Source organism: Nymphaea colorata, chromosome 11, assembly GCF_008831285.2.
Source record: "Nymphaea colorata isolate Beijing-Zhang1983 chromosome 11, ASM883128v2, whole genome shotgun sequence".
Taxonomy (NCBI): Eukaryota; Viridiplantae; Streptophyta; class Magnoliopsida; order Nymphaeales; family Nymphaeaceae; genus Nymphaea; species Nymphaea colorata.
In genome coordinates this window covers 16,709,292-16,730,400 of record NC_045148.1, presented here as the reverse complement: position 1 = coordinate 16,730,400, position 21,109 = coordinate 16,709,292, and the positions used below count along the sequence as shown (strand labels likewise).

Sequence of the window (21,109 nt, the reverse complement as noted above, 5' to 3'; positions counted from 1 at the left end):
TTTCATGTATAGTTATTCGTTATATGCTTTTTATATATTTAAAATTTATATTTGCAACATCTCCTGAATCTTTCTCTCGGAAAAGATTAACATATCACTGGCAATTGCCGTCTCCATGAATTTTCCAGAATGAGGTTTCAGATAATTAACTCCTGCGTTTTTTTTGCTGATCTAGAAAAGTTTGGCGCTGCTCAAAAGTCACGCCTGCTTTTCGATGGAAGCTGCTTGTAACCTTGTAGGTTTGAAAGAGAATCATTGTTTCGATCACAATCATTGTTTCAAGCTTGCACCTACTTACATTCCATCCATTTCATTTAAATTTTGCTACTGAAGGATCATCAAAGATCATTAAAAGAACCAGTAAAAGAGCAACCAGATTGGCAGATGCATCAGTAGCTAAACTGGGAAAGTCTCCTCACTGTGTCAAGATTACGGACCGTAGACTTCTAATATGAAGATGGTCCCTTTCACCAGTGAAATGACCAAAGCAATGACAGGCCTGTTATTGGGGCTACTTTGCCTGTCATAAAGTTACGACGATCTCTCTCCCTCTCTCTCTCTCTCTCTCTCTCTCTCTCTCTCTCTCTCTCTCTCTCCCTTTCTCTCTCTCACACGTATATAAATTTCTCTCTTTCTCTCTCTCTCTCTCTCTCTCTCTCTCTCTCTCTCGTATATAAATTGAGCTGGGCACCTAAGAATCTGAAGATTAAGAGAGAAGCAGAGATGGCACATATATCTCTCTTTCTAACTCTTGCAGCATCATTCTTCATCTGTGTGGGCTTTCTGAATGCTTCTCTCTCGTATGACTACTACGATAGTTCATGTCCTCAGCTGGACACCTTGGTCAGCAAAGCAATGGCACCAATTTTTTCAGATGTCACAGCCGCTGCTGCATTTTTAAGGCTAATGTTCCACGATTGCCAAGTTCAGGTATCTTTTGTAAATTATCAGTATCAATGATCCTTTTCGTCCTTCCAAGAGGGTGAAACCGTATGACCATTTTTGCGAATGTTTATCATGTCTTGTTCTGCCTGTCTCTCTCCATTTGCAGGTCCCTCCTCTCCTTTTATAAACAGCAACAGTCTCCTTATTTCTTTCACCATAGTGGAGAAACAGTAGGTTTTGGACCTTATTTCTCAATGCAATATGTTCTGGACAAAGAAGATCTCTCAATTAAAAAGCCAAAAATGAGATATGTGGCTATGCAATATGTCATGAATCATTGTTGAGACTTATTTAGGGGAAAGAGTGCTTATCCAAAGAAAAACACGACAAAAATTACAAATTTTCTGTGGCAAGGGAGACCATCAAGCTTTTATGGATGTGTCCGTCTTGCCAAACTACGAGGGGTATATTTACTGTGTTACTCGTATCTGAATATAAAGATCCTCAGTTCTCCTCCCAGCCTGGATTTCTAAAACCCACCGAAGAAATTACTCGAGAAATGGTTGGTTTGCTCAGAATCGACGTCTAACTCCATCTGCCCCCTCTCGGAACTCATTATTTTCAGCATTAATGATGGACATTATTTCATGGTTACTATTGCTGCTATTTGCTGCCTCTAATCATTTATCTCGTAAATGATGCAGGGGTGCGATGCATCAATACTGCTTGATTCAGTTGGCAATCGAAATATAATTTCAGAGATGGTATCAGACAGAAACTTTGGAATAAGAAAGAGGAGCTCGATACAGCGAATCAAGGAAGTGGTGGAAAGTGAATGTCCTGGCAAAGTTTCATGTGCAGATTTAATCATCATGGCTGCTAGTAAATCAGTGGCAGTTTCTGGGGGACCCCTGATTAGGATACCTCTTGGAAGGAAGGACTCAACCACAGCTAATAACTTGTTAGCTGATCATTTCCTTCCTCGTGGGTCTATCTCCATTGAGGAACTAATTAATATCTTCTCTCCCATGGGCATGACTCTAGAAGAAGCCGTTGCTATTTTAGGTCACTCTTCCCCTCCCTCTTTTATATATATATATATATATATATATATATATATATTCTTCAAAACTGGCAACTCTATTTGTCTCTCTACTATTCAATGTTTAATAGTCAGCATTTAGTCAAGTGAAAGATTTTATACAGACATGCATATATATGTTATATTCAGAGGACAACTCCACCCTGAACCCCAACACAGATAACTTTGTTCATCTCTCTATTCATTCAATATTCAAGAGCATTAAGTGAAGAGGAAAATAAAGGGAGTTTTCTGAGAGTGTGCAATAATGGGTTATCAGGATCTAGTCTCCCTACATTCAGAAACACAACATAAACCTGGATTATATAACCTCTTTCACGAGAGGTGTGTTCCATCGATCAAGTTTAGTACCTCAACAAACTGCTATCATGGAAAACAACCTTGTGTTCCAAGCATATTAGATCCTATCAGCCCTTGGAGTTGGGACAGATGGCATCCTATAAGCAAGTATCAATTTCACTAGTTAACCAAACATGATTTTGTTTCCTTCTACAGAGTGTCTTTTGCTAGATTTAAGCCATTGGTCGTGGTTCATTTACCGTTTCAGGTTCTTCTCTTTTTGGCTGTATAAGATGTGTCACATCCATTTTTTATGTATCCATTAGCAACCCCTAGTCTCAGTAGACCTTAACTAGGCACTAACTGTGCCTCCTCATCTCCTCACTCATGCACTTATTGTGTGCTACGCAGGATCACATTCTCTTGGAGCAGGCCACTGTGTGAACATTGTCGACAGGCTATATGAACCAAAAGAGGATGATTTCATGAGTAATACATTCAATCTCTATCTGAGATTCTTGTGTCCCGACAAAATGCCTCTAACCAATTTAACTGCTTTACCCAATGATCTTACTCCAATCTTGTTCGACAACCAATACTTCAGAGACATATTAGCTGGACGAGGTCCCTTCACTATAGACTCAAGGATTGCAAGTGACCAAAGAACATCATCTATCGTTGCTGCATTCGCAAATGACCAGGCATTCTTCCTCCAGACCTTCTCTTCTGCATTTTCAAAGCTTTCCACTAATGGAGTCCTTACTGGGAATAATGGTGAGGTTAGAAGGAAATGCAATCAAACAAACTAAACTCGCTCTGGTGCCTATATTTTTCCTTGTGATAAAGAGAATAGGTAACTGCAATAGGTCTGCTAGTTTGGTTACAGTAAAAGGAAAATGAGAGAGAGAGAGTAAATTTCCAATCAAACTATGAAACTGAGTGTTTGATATTCGTCTCAGTAAACTGAAAAAAACCTACCACAATGTACAAGAAAAGTTAATGCAAATGTAAATTGTATTCTCTCTCTTTCTCACTCTCACTCTCTCTAGACATATATATATATATATTTGTATGCACACAAAATTGCATGGAAGTTACTCAAGCAGTTCATGTGAAATTGAACCCACGAGATAAATTGGAGAGAGAAGCAGAAAAACCATATTGTCGACATCGACCGACCAATTGTGCATCCTTTCCAGCCATCTTCACAACCTCATCAAACATAACACCACCATCTTCATCACAAATCCTTGGCACCACTGCCTCCCAACTCTGGATATGAGGAACAAAACCACCCTTCAGCATTAACTCCACAATCCCACAAGCCTCCTCAATTCTGTACCCCTGGCAGTACCCATGAATCAAAGAGTGAAATGTTGAACAATGAGGGTCCAGTCCCAGTGATACCATCCTATCCAGATACGCCTTTGCCTCTTCAAGCAAACTCTGCTTGCAGAGGCCATTGATTAGAGTCCGGTAAGACACTGCATTTGGGTTGCAGCCATTTGCAGGCATCTGATCAAGCACTTTCTGTGCCTCCTGCCCTCTTCCCTCCCTGCAGAACCCGACAATCAGAGTGTTGTAGTGCAGAATATCTGGGTTGCACCCCTTCACTTTCATCCTACATAGAAGCTTGTATGCTTCTCTAAGCTTCTTTTTCCTGCACAAGCTGTTAAGCAGGCTTGTATATGTCAAGCCATCGGGGACGAACCCCTTGTTGAGCATGTCATCCAACAGATTAAAGGCAGTTTTAACTTGGCTCTTCCTACACAATCCTTGCATTAGAATCCGATAGCATTCAACGTCCGGAATCATGTCCCTCTTAAATATCTGATTGAACAGAGAGTATGCAATACTCAGTTTGTTGTTAAGGCAAAAAGCCTTGATGAGGATGTTGAAGGTCTGTATGTTGGGAGAAATGCCGAGGCTGTCAGAGTTCTGGAAGAGTGAATAGGCCATCCGAATCTGATTGTGATCGATGAGAACTCGGAGAAGGGAATTGAAGTGCTTGGTCAGGGGCTTGCAATTAAATTCAGGCATTCTAAGGAAGGTTTTCACAGCATCATCGAGCATCTTTGCATTACAATAGATTTGCATAATGTCAACAAACAGGCCAGGAGTGACAGGATAGCTTTCAGACTTGAGACGGCGAAGAAGAGAATCCATGAGCGAGAAATGATTCGAGCGGCCGAGCTTCACGATGAGGGTGTGGAAAGCAGAGTATGAGTGGCGGAAACCGGGTTGGCGAGAGGCTAGGTCGAATATCTCCTTGGCAAGTAGAGGATCATCCTGAGAGGCAATGAGCTTTTGAACATGAGCAGGAGAGCCCATTTGTGATGATGGCAAAGAGGAGGAGGAGGAGGAGGCAGAAGAGGAAAAGGAGAAAGCAGAAGTTCTGAAACTAAGACAAGAATTAGGGAGGCAATCTAAAGAAGAAGATGAAAGTAAGGCTGGAAATCTAGCAACAACAAGGGAAAGCAAGCACACCCTAGCCCTCAACTTCATCATCCTTCACGACACTTTCTGAACCTTGAACCAATTCAAACATGGGAGCGATGATGCTGGGGCCTAAACTTTGTTTTAAGTCCCAGCCAACCAAAAAGGGCTGAAACGAGTCCCCTCTTCATTGAAAACGAGCGCAGCATTGAAGCTAAGCAGCAATTTGAAAAGGCCAAGGGCTGTCAAACTGGAGCCTTTGTCTCAAAACTATCTCCAAGATTCGAAATTTCGAGCCCTGTTCAGTAGATTTTGCTGCAAATCCACTTATTTAATATTTGTTGATAATAATAATGACATGCCCACGATTCTCCATAAGCTTTCTAGCTCGATCAAGTTCCCGAGATTCACTGGGTACTTGGAACAAACAATTGGCAGGCGACCTCTTGCAAATAGCTGTTGGATTTCCATCAACTGGTTGGTGGGCCTTCTCTTCCCCCCTCTTCGCTGTGAACCGCAACGCAGTCAGCGTCATCCACCGTTAGATCTATGCTTACATTTCGGCGCTTTACCGGCTGAGCAGCACCTGTTTTGCTTTACAGAGAGCCGACCAGAAGAATATGAAGGGAATGAAGCTACCACTACACCTAGAATTAAAAAGAGAAGATAATTTTCTGAAAGCCACCACACTTTTTTCGGTAATTTATATATCCACCAAAGTGTCTTAATTGTTCCAACTGCCGTTTATACCACCGTTCTATAGGAGGTTTTTATCCGGAAATAATTCTCCGGAAAAAGTGGAAGATCAAAAAGCTCCAGAACTATTTTTTTAACTAGCGGTTGATGGAGAAGAAATAAAATTCCTGCGACCATTTTTACCAGTTTATGTCCATCTCATTGCGAACTCTGGACTTTGTTTAACTAGATGGTCTTCTTCACTAGAAAAGAATCAGATTTCGGGAAAAAAAAAAGGCTGAACTCTGGAAAAACGTACACATCACTTGGTCTATTTTGGCAGTCACGTTCTGAAAGCAAGAGATTGGGACCGTTTGTTTTGTCCACATCTTTTCTACCAAGAAGATACGACTCAGATTTTCTCTCACCTCAAATAAAACAAACTGAAAAAGGAGGGAGATGTAATGTTGTAACAACTGGAGTCCTCATGCCTTTCCTGCCTCTCTCTAACAGTCACGGATTGGTCAGCTTTGGCTTCCCCTTCTCAAAGAATTTTAGTGGAATTGAAGAAATATCATGGAATCGAAAAATGGACTGATCAGTCATGGATTGGTCAGCTAATTTAAAAATGAAGTATCAATCAGCCTTAACTTCTCCCAATAACAGTTTTTATGGAATTGACAAAGATTATGTCGTCTAGTAGTTTTCCATTGGCTTTTGCTCCTGCGCACTTGCTTTATTAAATGGTCTTCAATCCAACCGTGTAGTCGTTAAAAGAAGCTCCCATTAGCACCAAAAGATGTTCAATATTTGGAATCAAATTGGACCCAAAAATGAGGGGGAAAGTTGGAAGATGACACGCGAATGTTTATTATGCTGTACAGATTGGGATCCCAAGTAGCCGACATTCATAAAAAAACAAGATAATTTCAAACTTACTGTAAATGAAACTGCGTTCTATTGTTCAATTGACAAAACTTTAATTACAATATGCAATGACGCATTTATTTGATAAATAAAAACATGGCTCAAATTGAAGGCATGTTTTTCTTCGCCAGCACATTCACCTCCTTGCTCTGTGATGCGTTACACCTTGTTCGTTCATAAAGGAGAAGTAATGGACTTAATGACGACGGACCATGAAAACACTAGAAAAAGGAGGAGGTTGGGTCGTCGGTTTCCATCCCTCAACGTGCATGGTTCGTAATGACCGAAGGGTGCTGTGGCACTCATCCTTCAAGGGAGGGAGGAAAGCAGTAAACCATCCGCGGAGAGAAAGAGTAAAATCTTTCGGCATTTGAATCATCACCGATCTTTGGAAAACAGGCAAAATAAGTCGTTTACAGATATACCCAATTCTCATTTTCCGCTTTCTGAGCTTCTTAGATCCTCGTTACCATCTTCATCATGATTATCATCATTAGCCGCTTGCTTAGCTTCGTTCTACAGGAAAGAAGAGGGACAAGTGAGAAACAATTTGATACGTGATCGATTCGCCTTTTCCTTTCGCCTTCTTTGCCTCCTGTCATCATTGCTATCATCACCACCACCTTTGTCTTCCTTTGGCTTCAGTTCAAGGAAGGTCCGTTTCAAAATCTGATCTCCAACGGAGGTGTTCGGGCCTTCTCCCTGAGGGTTGAGTTAGAGGAGCCGTCGTGATGAAGAAGAGACCGGTGGCACGATTCCTTTGGCTTGGTCTGAAGGTCGTTATCCCACTCGGTGTTATCCTCTGCATTTTCGCCGTCCTCCGCGTCGACGAGCCGCAGTTTGCTCCCGGCCCGCCGATTCCCACCATCTTCAGCGGCCCGCCGAAGGTTGCCTTCCTCTTCCTTGCCCGCCGGCACCTGCCTCTGGATTTTCTTTGGGAGCATTTTTTCAAGGTATTCCCTTTCTGTTGCCTCATGTTTGTTTGAAAATTTTCTTTCTTTTCGTCATTTCTTGTATGAAGGGTCTAGGGCACAGAATGCAGATGAGGAGAAGTTCTCCATTTACGTGCACTCCCGGCCCGGGTTCGTCTTCGACCACAGGACGTCGAGGTGCTCCTATTGTTACGGGCGCCAGTTGAATCATAGTATTCAGGTTTGGATTTTTCATTCCCTTGGTGATCAATCGAGTATCGAAGTGAATTCTGTTAGCTTGAGTTATTAATGCTTTCATCGTGTGACTTTGTGATTCTTAGGTAGCCTGGGGAGAGGCGAGCATGATCGAAGCAGAGCGTTTGTTGCTCTCCAAGGCACTTCATGATCCAGCAAACCAACGATTTGTTCTTCTATCTGATAGGTTCAGTTCCTTTTTCCATGAATTTTCTTATAAAATTGCATCCGTAGTTTCATCGTGCCGTCTAATTCTCATTCGTTTTTCTTCATTTTTTGGTTTTATTGTTGTCTGTAGTAGTTGTAGAGCTCCATTCGTTTTCCTCTTACATCATAGAGCTCTTTTTTCCACACCTCTAGCACAGCTATATGTTGCCTTTTATGTTCCTTATTGACATTACTACCGGTGTACATTCTAACTTCTCCATTTTCATCCTAATAGTTCTAGGATCGACCGAGTCAAAGATGTACATGTTGCTCCAAATTATCAGATGTGGAACTAATGATTTGAATCTTTATTGCAGTTGTGTTCCTTTATACAATTTCACCTACATATATGATTACTTGATCTCTTCTCCAAGAAGTTTTGTTGACAGGTGTGTGAAGGGATTCCCTGATTTTGTTATATACATTCATCCCTTTTCTTTTTTCTTTTTTTAGCATCGTCTGTCTAATGTAACGCAGCTATACTATTTTGCAGTAGGCATTCATTCTGGCCCTTATAAACATGATTTGTTGCTATGCTTTATAATCCTACAGATATTCTTGTTTGACTCATTTTGGTGCTTCTTTTTTTTTTCTCTTTTCCTGTTATTTCCAGCTTCCTTAATTTGAAAGAAAGCCGCTACAATCCAAAGATGTCACATGTTATACCCAAAAATACGTGGAGAAAGGGCTCACAGGTTATCTTGTTTCAATCTGATCATGTTTTCTTTGGTTATTTGGTTCATATTAGAATCAGTAGTTCTGTTTGAAAGATAGTGTCTCACGATTAGTGTTCCTTCTAACCCAATGCTTACTTCGTTTTGCTGTCCTATTTCTTTTCAGTGGATTACTGTGATCAGGAGACATGCTGAACTTATTGTTACTGATAGGAAAGTATTTCAGGCTTTCAAGAAACATTGCAAAGTACGTCTTGGTTGATGGACTCTTTGAAGCTTGGTTGTGGCTTTATGATTAATTTAAGGTTATGTGGATGCTATGGATATAATACCCATAGGCAACTTAAAAATGATCTGGATGCTATGATTATAAATTACGCATGGAATGTCTGGCATTCTCGAATTCCACCATGTCTTCCTGCCACTTTGGTTGATATTGGCTAGAAATTGCTTTGATTAAAATTTCTTTAGTTAAATTAGCTCAAGTGAAGCCTTAGTTTGTAACAAAACTGCTAAGCTTTCTTTATGACCTCGTGCAAATTCAAAACCTTTTTGCTTTGTAACTTAATATATTTGACATTCTTGGACTTGAAAATGGCAGATCTCAACATTGTCCTATACCAAGCCAAGATTGGTCAGCCTTTATTTAAGCTTGGTTTTGCTCATTTACTTAGTTCCATTTGAAGTGCATGTGGAAACTTCAGAGCTGAAAGAGGAAGGGAGTTACCTGCTTGTTATTGGCGTGTGGCAGTGAACACTAATTGAAAGAAATATGAACTGAGATGGATAGTAACCACAATACCACATATCATGAAGCACATTTGGATCACAGCATGCTTAGTTTGTAACGTTGTATGGATGAAATAGTATAAGATACAATTCTTGTCGATACTGAGCCTTTTTCAGCATGATTTTTTTCTTGCCCACACTTCAATTCAAATTTTTAGCACACAGAGATTTTGTCTATATTGTTAACCTCATGGAAGAAAAAGGAAGAGATTTTCAATTTTTCACTATGACTTTTGATCATGATCACTCAATTTTAAGTGCTTTATGTGCTTTGATTGTTGAGCGTCTAATTAGATAGTTCTATGATATCGTGCATAGAAAACTTAATTATTTGCACTATAATTGTCAATTTATGTATTGTTTCTTTCTTCTTTCTAGCTTTAAACTATTTTTCACTTTTTTTTTTTACATATTCACTTCTCGTGCCATTAGTACCTATTTACTTTTAGCTCATCTCTTTTTTATTATATGCTGTTTTAGCATTGATGTTAACTATTTAGATGCATTTTTCATAGGATAACAGTATGATTTTAATAATATGAATTTTTACCCAACACCTTTCCAATAAATATAAAATTTTGCACTTAACAATTCAAAATCAAGACATATTTTTTGGACATTTTATGGAATATGGATGTAGTGCATTCAACAACTTGTTAATTTCATAAGAAACATATAATGGCAGATATTCTAGTGCAAACTGCAAACTATCTTACACCATTTTATCTTTAGTGACATTAAAGGATATGTTGTAGGAAGTAGGAACATAAATGGACTAGATATATTACCAATCCAATTTTTATTCTGTGTAGTCAGATCTGGTAAAGAAGTTGAGATCTGATTACTAATTGGATCCAAATTCGGTCTGGAGTTTCATAAATGAATCCAAGCTCAATATCTAACTGGGAGTGGGACCCAATGAAGATCCCAGCCCGATTACATATAAATGTTTAATTTTATGCTAGTTGGATCTGAGTGTGATTTTAGAAAATAGTCTGAATCTAAGTCCGAATAGAATCCAACTGGCAATCACCTAGAATCCAATTAAGATGAATTTGGTAAAAGCTGGATCCAACCTGAATCTGAACGTTTACATCCCTAATATGTTGGATAAATTGGGTGGTCTATCATTATGCTTTGGTGTAAGTACTGATCTTTTCTAGATGAGGTAGATAAAGGTGTGGATGTCTAAGAATAGGTGGTTGAGAAAAGATCATGGAGTAGGTTTATCTTTAACTGCCCCTCTCTTCCGTTATATTATTGCTGGTGGCCAAGGGAACCGTGTGGGGAGTATTCATGCTGAAGACGATATATGTAACTATGGTGATTAGATTTTGTGTTGTACAAGTTTGACTAGCAGGCATTGTCTAAGTACTTTTTGTGCAGTTTTTGAAAAAAATGCATTGGTATGTTGCCTTTAGATGCCTTCTTTCAAACTTGCATTTGTTAGGATGAGCAATACAGAACTCTGACATATGTTAGGACCTTTCACATTTTCTGATTTTCCTTGTTACAGAGACGACGAGAATTAGATCTTGAAGCAATCGATAGTAGGGTGAGTTACACTTACACAAATTCTTTTTGGTATTATTGCTTTATTTAGATTTTGAGAGATGTCCTTTTTATTGTTTTTTCTTTGGGGTCATGGTTGTGGATTTAAAGTTTGTTTATTGCAGGATATACCTTTTCCTTCGTTATTTTCTTAGTATGCTTGTGTGACTCCCTGAAATTGATGGAAATGCAAATCAAACTAATGTAAACAGTTCAAGTTAATGCAATAAACTGATTTTATGCAGCTTAGTTGCTAATAGATTGAAAAAGTAACTAAAGGCTGGATATTGTAGACAAATCAATCAGTTAATCTTCCTAGGTAAGTAGAACCAAATCTTATCTTTTTCCTTTTCTTGTTTATTGTAGATAAAAGACTGCTAAAGGCTTAAACAGTAGATGAGGCTGTGCATAGTCCCTTTCATATTCAAATCCAAGACCTCTCGGTTATGACAGTGAATAATTTAGATAAACTTAAATTGATCTGAGGGTGCTTTTCTGCATTTTAGATGTGCTTTTTGAATTATTGAAGCAAGCTATTTTTACCATACAATTATATGCTTGAGACATCTCAGCATCCATGTGAAGCTAATGTGCAGAACTTTTTCTAAGGTTAAGGCATTAAATTTTCAATCTCTATATGACATCTATTAGAAAATTAGAACCAATACAAAGCTTTCAGGCTATTTAAGAAGAGAGAAGGCATATGAAATAAGGAGTTTTCTTGGATCACTCATCAAGTGTCTGCATTTATTTTTAAAACTGCTGCTAATGCTGAGGTCCCTGTTATAGGCGGAAATGCAATAGATGCAAGATATGGTACATCCCATATCCACTTACATCATTCCTTCATAGTTCATACTAATTCCTAAAAGATATGGAGATGGGAAGCTGTGGATTTCTTTGATGCTAATGCTGCATTAAAAACCCATGCAATAAATATGAGTTAAAATTTCTGGAACTTAAAACTGGTCTGTCAGTTTCTATTGCCACAATATTCTGCTCCCCCATAGGTGTGTGCCAACAATGCTTCTGCACATCTGTTCACATATAAACACACACACATACAACAGAGAGAGTCTCTGATCTTATGTACAGTCATAAATATTAGATGTGTAACAATTAATTACTCTCTTGTCTGTGCATTGTAGAAGGCAATTGTCCAGAAAGAGCACAATTGTATTCCAGATGAACATTATGTGCAGACTTTACTGGCTGTAAGTATTGTGTTTGGCTTTGGCAATCATAGATGTTAGGGAGTCTTGTATCTCTTTGAGCATGTGTTTACAACCTTAACTGTCTCTCTACCATTAAATTCAAAAAATATCATGGTACTGCCACACTCTCCGTTTTCTCCGTGTCTGTAATTAGTTTCTTCTTTTATATTCAGTGTTTTTACTAACTTCTTGCTTTACACTTAGATGCTGGGCCTGGAAAATGAAGTTGAAAGAAGAACTCTGACATACACATTGTGGAATGAGTCTGTGTCGGGGATGGGAAGGCAAGGCTGGCATCCTATAATGTTCAAATATGCTGATATAGATCTCCAGCATATCCAACAAATAAAGGTGCATCATATTCTCCAAAATCATTTTGCTAATGCAATTTTTGGAACTTGGCATGTTAAATATGGCTCCACTGTTAGGATCATCAGAGCATTTCATAATGTCAATAAAACCACATGTAGAAGCGGTTTTGCATGCTGTAGATACTCATGGCTCAAATGAAGCATAGGGAATCTGAGGAAGAAGGAAAATGTCTTGAAAATGTGAAAACCGAGTGACAATATTTTATGATTGATGAATGTGATTCTGTTCCACCTTCTGAGCTGTTTTTCTTTTGAGGGGTTACCTTTTGAACTTTACACTGTTCATGTAGTAAACTTGACTGCCTTTTGCATACATTACTAACGTATTATAAAATCTGTCTCTTTTTGGATCCCTGAAAGCGTTTTGCATCCATTCTAGGGTTCTTTCTTCATATATAAGAAGTCAGGTTGTACATAATCTCCCTTGGCTGTTGACACAGTCTTTGGTTCTTATGCTACTCTGCATTATTTCTTTTTACATACATAAGAAGTCAGGTTGTACATAATCTCCCTTGCCTGTTGAGATTGTCTTTGGTTCTTGTGCTACTTTGCATTATCTGTGTGGTTTAACTTTGGGTTTGCATCTGAGGAGAAAAATTAAGTCATAAGCAAAGCATTTCTGTTTTCTCTGTGTCATAGTCCTGTGTTCTATAACCTTGTAGCTGTAGGTGAATTATTTCTGATCATTAGTTCTTCCCCACATCTGAGAAACAAATAGGAGTGCCAGCCATCGAAGAAATGCACCAGTCTCCCTTCCCCAACTGCAGTTGCTAGAGTGAGGATCTGATTCTGATACTGGAAGCAACTCGTACTCATGTCAGTGGAATAGCGTCTATGATAGACCTGGAAATCTGTGCTTTCAGTTTCTCACTCCTCGGTTCTGGTCAATGTGCCTCCCCTTTGATTTTCTTTGATTCATCCTGCCGAGCCTGCTTCCTCCCTTTCAGATCAAGAAGTTTTTGATTCACTTCCACCGGTGAGAGATTAGCTGATTCTGACTCAAAACAGTAGGTCGTAGTCTCTCTGCTCTTTGGTTTCTTCCTACCTTAATCTTCTCTCTGCAAGAGATTTAAAGCAGTCTCACTTTCACACTACTTGTCCTTGACCAAGTAAGTTATTTTATGATTGCTAGCTGTATTGTCTCATCTCATTGGGGTTGGTGTAAGTTTTGAGAACATATGATTGATTCCAAATTCGGTAACCCAATAACTGCTCAGAGACCTGCGATCCACAGGATGCAGATGTGTTTCTGAAGCAAGGCAAATATCAAGTAACAAGAAGCAATGCACTTCAACCAGCTTAACTAATGTGCTTATCCTCTTGCAGGCTGTTGACCATGTTTACTACGAAACTGAGTATAGAACAGAATGGTGCCAGAGAAATTCCACATTTTCACCATGTTTTCTATTCGCAAGGAAGTTCTCAAGAGGTGCTGCAATGCGGCTATTGGTTGAGGGAGTTCTTGGTGACTTTGATCCTGGTTCACTTTTATCATCGTGACAATCTCCATGTAAAGATATATCTTTATCATGAGCTCCATTTCCATCTTTCTGGGAACCAAGACATTTTTATGTCATTGGTGCCCTTCATAGTATACGAGTCTTGTATGTCAAAAATGATGAAGTGTCGTCTCAAGATATGTAGCGAGTCCATGAGCTATTTTTGCTAACGCAAATTGTCTAACTGAAATCAAGAGCAATTTTTTCAAGTATACACAAAATTTTGTATAGAACATGGTTTATAGAGCTTCTGAGTTCTAATTTCTTTTGCTCGAGGATTATTATTCTTCAATAATTGATTCTACTTCGTGTTCTTATGCATGAAGACTTTAATTGTCAACAATCTGTGCTCATGTTTATTTGAGAAAAGATCTTTCGTCCTTTCAAACAAAAGTTCAACGGAAACGCAGCCACTTCTAATCAGAACCCCTTGGATATGTACCTTCTAGGCCCTACAGAAAAGGTCTTTTACCACAGATGGGATTTTGTTATATTTGACTGTGCATACCTGCTGGATCCTACAGAGAAGCTCTTTTGCAATGAACATGTTTAGTGAAGGATTTGTTGTGAAATTCCCTGGAACCCTGGGGCCAGGTCCATATAGAAGGAAGAGTTAGGTTGCCTTAAATTAATAATCAAAGCGTAGCCTTGACTAAGTTGGTTATTGTAATCACTTTCTTTTCGAGACAAGAGTTCACATATTCGTGTGGCTTATCAACTATTCATGGCACTGAATCTTTTTTATCTATTCTTTCTTGTTCAAGTAGGTCGTTTTATTCTTTCTTGTTGAATGAAACAGTGCAAACTACTGTTCTTCGTATTACTAGTCAACAGACTGTTACCGCATCCTGTCAAATGGAACCGCTCTTTCCTCGTTTGAGTAGATGATATTTGACTATCAAAAGGGATTATCTTTAAATTTACTTTGTAAATTTGCTTATGGGTTACGCGTTGCTTTTAGCAATCGCGTAGAATGTCAGATAAGATTAACTTTCACATATTACAAACGTAAATACAAGAAATTGATTACATCAAATAACGAGAAGTGATTAAAAATTTGTTAGAAAATGAGAGATAGTAAGAAATACAAGAAATTCTCGTTGAACCTTTCTTGTATCATATACCTTCAACAGATCAGATCAGTTTTCAGCTGACGGTGGCCGACTAAAGGTGGACTAGGTTACGTGCCTAATCAAACTTTCAAATAGATCCAACCTCCCACCAATTATTTGTGGAAAATTTTTTATGAGATCAAACATAGCCATACAAGCAGCTGGGATACTCTCTCTAGTTGGGCCTTTATATTTGGAATGCATGGGGAAATTGTCAACAACGGATGGACGTAATCCTACGTCTAGGCAGAGCTGAAGGCTAAAGAACCAACAGAGGACGCCAGTAAATGGATAATGTAATTTAACACAAAGTATATACACCATGATTTTTAATTATTCACAAATAAAACGTTGAACTAGGTCCGTTCTCGACTGAAGATGTGGATCTGGATCTGAACATAAACCCATGTCCTATCTCTCTCCTTTTATATATTTTCTCCTTTTTTTTTTCCTTGAAGTGGCATGTAATGTATGCAGAACTAGGCCTTAGCCGGAAAGAGACTACACCAAAGGTTTTTTTCATGTGTCCCTGAGGACAACACCATGCGAAAACTCAGGCATCATAATGACAAGATTGGGACTCGATCGAAAGCTTTCAAATTGACAACTTTCACATTTCCCTCTTATCACCTGGTCACTACTTGTAGTGGTCCATAAATAAACAAATAAATAAAAGTTTTTCCCGTTACAAAATAATTTCTCATTAATACATAACAGTGTTTGGTTGGGCATCATGTCTCAGAAGGAGTAGATTCTCTCATTATAAATGAAATGAAGAAACCAAGCACTGCGCCGGCAGCAACCTGCAAAATATTCAGACAAGAAAAATGGGAAAAAATAAGTATTCTAAATGTGTAACTGACTCAAAGTTTACATGATTTACATGAATCAATAAAATAAGCAGTTAGGGCAAGTGCAATTGCTTCGATGAAATGGTGCAAGTATCAATATAACTTCGCAATAATATCAAACACCGGTCCAGAAGACGGACTAGGACGGATCCTTGGCATTTTGATCAACAACGTTTACCATTTTTATTGGAAGCACCAGTCAATACCAAACGGCAGCTTTGGAAAGTGAGGATAAATCTCGTGACAGAGAAAACTCTAGACATAGGCCCTCCTGCCAAAAATTTTCATCCTCTTCATGCGCATGTGAAGATCTAACTGGAAAAGAGAGAAAAGAGAGGAAGAAGGCAAAGCTGCTCTCTACGAAATTTTCTCACCTCTATAAACAAATGGATAAATTCTCATATGATAATACTAAATTCAGGAACTTCTCATAGAAAACACTTTTCTTTTGTTTGAAACCATCAGAAAATGATGGTGCCTCATTCCTTATCAGTTTTAGCATCTGAAAATTCACACTCAGTGCATCCAATCACGCAAAAAAGGATTATGTTACTTTTAGACTGCAAAGAAATGTAACAGGATGTCATTGCAGAGTATCAAAAGGGACGAGCTTGTATATATGGACTTGTTGAAACAAACCTGGAGTGGAGTGTGACCAAGAGGTTCTCGTAGGGGCCTCACACTCGATAGAGGATGCTCTGGTGGTAACTCACATACAATTTGGTTAAGTAACTGCAGTTTTTATGGGAGAAGTTACAGGCAGGTCGATGTAATACTAATAAATCAATGTAATACTAATAAAGAAATACTGGTAAAAGCCTAAGCAGCAAACTATACCTCAGCCTGCCGACCAGCATGCAGTCTAACACCTGAAGCATCGTACATTACCTAAAGTGTTCTCAGTCAATACAAGTGCAAGCAGATGATAAACAAAAAGAACCAGCAGACAAGGGCTAGCACCAATAATTAGCGATCAGATCAGAAATAAGAAATAAGCAGCCTATCGATGCCAAATCTTTTGGGGAAAATGAAGGAGTCTCAAAGAATGAGCAGAATTTGAAGGGGTCATGAGATGTTGAACCACTATTTAGAAAGCAACTGCATTGAATCTCGTCTTAGTCAAAGATTGTGGAAAATAACAAATGTTCATGGCACAGAATAAAATCACATAACAGAATATAATGTAGCAAAGAAACACCAGACAAAACATGATTTAGAGGTACATACAACAGCAGCAAGAACAACTGCAAGGGCAAATAATGACCCTCCAGCTCCATCTCGAAAGGCAATCGCTACAGCAAGAGCAGTAACAGTAGCAGAGTGCGACGATGGCATTCCACCTGAGCCGAGCAGCCTCTTAGAATCCCAACGCTTCTCTTTAAACCTGCATTTCTAGACCAAAATCCTTGAGCAAGAAAATAAAATGCATATAGTAAATAAACAATCAAACAAGAATTTCTGATGCCAGTGGTTAGAGAATAGTAAAGAATTCCATTTTCAACAAGCCTAAATCCAGAAATGATTGATTAGCATTTGAAATCTCAAGAATACACCTCGTTTAAATCTTACAAAATTTGTTGAGAAGAACATGCCTGTAGGAAATTTCAGAGAGCAGGGCATAAGAACTGGAAGAAAATCATGGATTGCAGCAGGTAACATGTTCTTTGCCAACTGGCCCCGATCATAACACAAACAAGAAAAAAATGTAGCAGCAACACGAAGCACGAATGTTCTTGTGTGTCTTGAAATATGCACTGGCCATATGACGTCTGTTTCATGGCAATGGGTCCTTATGTGCTTTTGGTTATGGAACAAATGTTGAGCGATCAGATACCAATGGAATCATGACAAACTTCCAGATCACTCACCCTACTTTTTGCACCTAAACTGTTCATAAGGAATTTCAGTATTCAGAGGTTATGAAGTTAAACGTAATAGATATGAATGCAGAATGCTGAAGTCCTTATGACACCCTTATAAGTTATAATAGACCGTATCTGAAACTATAAATGCTTTTATTATGGCATGGACCTTGACCTAGTGTAGCATGTTAGAGAACTGATTTGCACTCAGGTTAGGTTAAAAATATCTCAAGGAGACAATGACTATGACATTGCAATGTGCCTCAAGGCGAATCCATGTCAAAAATTTCTTCTTTATTTTCCAGGGGAAATGACAACGTTGACACTGTCCCTTGCCAAAAGCAGTTTGTAATTATTATTTTATTCCTTTTTCTCTTGTATCTTTGTACCATATGATTCTAGAGGAGGTAGCTTTATGTTTTCATGGTCATTCCTCTCAAAAAACAGTTTAAGAACTTCAATTTAAGGTCACTTAATTAAAAACTATCCCCCAACCTTGTCACATAATGTACAAGATATCAAATTTGAAATGGCTCTCTATCATGATAGTTGTGTCTTCTTGTTCTTGGGTAAAAGCTACTCAGTATTCATGCTAATGCACAAAGGAGCTCCTGAAATTCTATCCACACTCCGGTTTCAAATTTGATTCATATAAAACCCTTCCATTTCAAATTTAGTCCATATAAAACCCTTCAATGGATGTCTTTGTCAATAAGTGCCTTACTAATCCACTGACTACCTTTAGGCTTTAACTGAAAGTGAGAAATGGAGAAAACACAAAAATGGGAACTTTTGTATCATTAGAATTAAGATCAATCCAGTTCCTATTATTACCTAAAATAAAGGAACCACGAACACTACGGCTATCAACATCTAAAGGACTGCACAACCCGATGCATGTTTTTAGATACTGTAGGTCATTCTCCATAGATTGTGTTCACAACCAGGTCTCCATGTCAAAAATGCCATAATACTGCCTAGAACAGCCCTTTATTTTCTCCTGAAACATTAGATAAGCTACTCACGCTTTAGAATAAATTAACATGGTCCCAAATACAATTATGGATGGTTATCCCCAATAAACTTATCAAGGCAATAAGCCTCTTCCCGCAATGCCGATGAAACTAGCGTAGATGCATGGCGCATTTGAAAGTAACAAATACACAACTATATTGCAAGTAGCAGGAAAATGCAGTCTAGTTAGAGAGCTTCCCATTCTTGCTCCTTTTCTTTCTTGTATCATACGAAACGTCCAGCTAGTGCAATTGCCAAAGAGATTGCGGAAAGAGCTAAAACAGCAACAACTTTACGCGCGCAAGACTCTTCTAACACCATCTAACAGACTCGTCCAAAACTTCGAAAATAGATGAAAAGAACAATAAATTTCCCTTGATCTGAATCAAACAAAAAATAGTTCATAATTCTCACGTGCACAGCTAACCGGGAAAAAAGTTTATTCATATCCACAATTGAGCATCAATAGATTCAGGGGGTTTTTCAGTTAAGATTACAGCAACTGCTCAAGTATTACTACAGATAAACAAGGACAAAACTCAGCAACTATCGAATCCAAGAGAGCAGTGAGGAGGCGTACCAGGTGGTGAAGACCTTGAGGAATTGGGCGACGGCGAAGGCGAGGAAGGCGGAGAACAGAGGGAGGTTGGTGGCGAGGGAGGTCGGAGGGTGGAGGGACGAGGCGATGGCGCTCAACCGGTGGTGGTGGGACGACGATCCGTCTGCTGCCGTCATCACTTCGTCCATTTTGGATATCGGTGGCGATCGGGAACGATGGTGATGGTGATAGTGACGTCGTGGTGGTGGCTTGGGGATTTTGCCCCACTCCTCGCCTCCTCTCTCTTTCTCTCTCTCTCTGGCTCTCCGTCCGCCGGGTGGATTTTATTGGCGGGTTCGGGTCACCGAGCTACCAATGGCGTGCTTTCCTCTGCCAGCAGGGCCCGTCTCGCCTATGCCTCCAAATAGATTATGTTCAGATTTGTGATCCGAATTTGGCTTGTACTTGGATTGGATGGGAGTTGGTATTTTAGTTTTGCTTTAATTTGGGTTTGAACAAGATCCAATCTAATACGGAATTCTAGAAATCATACCGTGTTTTAATCCCTTCTAGTTTGGATCTAGCATTACCTTCACGCAGATTTCACATTCCAGTACACATGGATATGAATCTTATATAAATCCGGTCTGGACTCAAATCCCAAGATAAATGAACTTTTTAGGAGCACTGAAATCTGATATGGTAGGGCCTTGCAAATGTCGATCAATCAACAATCATATGTTTATGAATGTCGGGTCCTTTGGATTTGAGGGAGTGCCCCACCAAATCCAAACCCAGTTAACTTCATAAATCTGACACTGCTGCTCATGTGCAAAAGGTCCACACTGAAATTTACAATTTAACAAACTTAAAATTCACATTCACTAGCTTCATTTAATTTTTCCGCTGACAAAAATATCTTACAAGAGGTAAGTATGATCTTAAATTCATGGGTTCAAATCCTTCGAACCCAATATCAAACTTCCCGGGAGGTAATCAAAAGACCCCTTTCCAATAAATTATCAAAACTTAAGCAGTCATGGGTTGTGAAAGCCCTCATTTTTTGGAGGCATTTGATTAGTTCATATACAAAATCCATGGATCTAATGTAGATATGATATGGCATGCTTTTACTGATGTGGCAAAGGATACATGGTAAAATTCATTGTTCACTGAACTAAGGTTCTTACGTCAGATTCAAGATCCGCACTTGAAATCCTGTATTCCAGCCTTTTATATGAAGTCTTATTTAAGATCAAGGGGAAAGGGCCAGATCTTAATCCATAGTTCTCAAACTATAAAGACTCAAAATCAGGGGCAGTTAACCAGCCCATTAATATATGTTGTTACTGAATCCAACCTCAAAGACAATGTCATTGAATCTCGTCATGAGAAAATGGCTCTTAAGCTCAATAAAACACAGATGGTTGTTCTCAAAACATAGCATTTTTAACTTCTAATAGTCATTCAAACTCAATTAGAAATGAAATCGATCCATATCAAAAATCCAGATACACGGGATGTATAAGACGTGTGGGCATATTAGCCTTGGAATCGAGCAAACAAGCCTCATGTTATAATACATAGGTGAAACAACCTCAATTTTTTCGCACTAAATTTGCGTATTTAAACTTAACAGGGTCTATCTTACTTTTTCAGTCAGTTAAAGTGGTCAACCGTCCAACCAGTCATCACTGCCAAAACTTTCAAACGATGTGCCTATGACTAAGTAGAGGCTTCTGCAAACATAAAAATACCAAATTCCAAAATAAATGATAATATGGTGTATCAACATTCAAGGATCCTATACATACAGATAATGCTCACATGAATTTTCCCAAATAAATATTTTCCTTTTGGCGTATTCTTCACAAGAATTCTTTTGTCAAAAGGACTCTCGACACAAAGTTCGTCACCAATCACAGGAGGGTTCAAGCGTCCCACGAACTGGATGTGA

General features: G+C 38.8%; 3 protein-coding genes across 4 annotated transcripts; 1 reads left to right on the top strand and 2 right to left on the bottom strand.

Moving 5' to 3' along the window:
- Positions 1-759: 759 nt before the first annotated feature.
- LOC116263522 (pentatricopeptide repeat-containing protein At4g01400, mitochondrial) lies at positions 760-5,434 on the bottom strand. The gene is made up of 2 exons (XM_031643260.2): positions 3,394-5,434; positions 760-1,151 (listed from the first exon to the last, which is right to left on the bottom strand). Exons 1-2 carry the CDS (start codon positions 4,772-4,774, stop codon positions 904-906), a joined length of 1,629 nt encoding a protein of 542 aa, XP_031499120.1. The 5' UTR covers positions 4,775-5,434; the 3' UTR covers positions 760-903.
- A 1,071-nt stretch (positions 5,435-6,505) lies between these two features.
- LOC116264740 (glycosyltransferase BC10-like) lies at positions 6,506-14,039 on the top strand. Of its 2 annotated transcripts, none has more exons than XM_031645113.2 (10): positions 6,506-7,257; positions 7,340-7,456; positions 7,557-7,657; positions 7,995-8,066; positions 8,291-8,372; positions 8,518-8,598; positions 10,657-10,695; positions 11,843-11,905; positions 12,110-12,256; positions 13,603-14,039. In XM_031645113.2, the coding sequence occupies exons 1-10, from the start codon at positions 7,036-7,038 to the stop codon at positions 13,774-13,776; spliced, it is 1,098 nt and encodes a 365-aa protein (XP_031500973.1). In that variant the 5' UTR covers positions 6,506-7,035; the 3' UTR covers positions 13,777-14,039. The 2 variants fall into 2 exon arrangements, with proteins under 2 accessions (XP_031500973.1, XP_031500972.1); XM_031645112.2 differs by having other exon boundaries at positions 6,507-7,257; positions 11,840-11,905.
- Positions 14,040-15,475: 1,436 nt separating this feature from the next.
- Positions 15,476-19,490, bottom strand: LOC116265062 (uncharacterized). Its single transcript, XM_031645599.2, has 5 exons — positions 19,195-19,490; positions 16,966-17,122; positions 16,576-16,626; positions 16,378-16,470; positions 15,476-15,690 (listed from the first exon to the last, which is right to left on the bottom strand). The coding sequence occupies exons 1-5, from the start codon at positions 19,359-19,361 to the stop codon at positions 15,619-15,621; spliced, it is 540 nt and encodes a 179-aa protein (XP_031501459.1). The 5' UTR covers positions 19,362-19,490; the 3' UTR covers positions 15,476-15,618.
- Between the last annotated feature and the right edge of the window lie 1,619 nt (positions 19,491-21,109).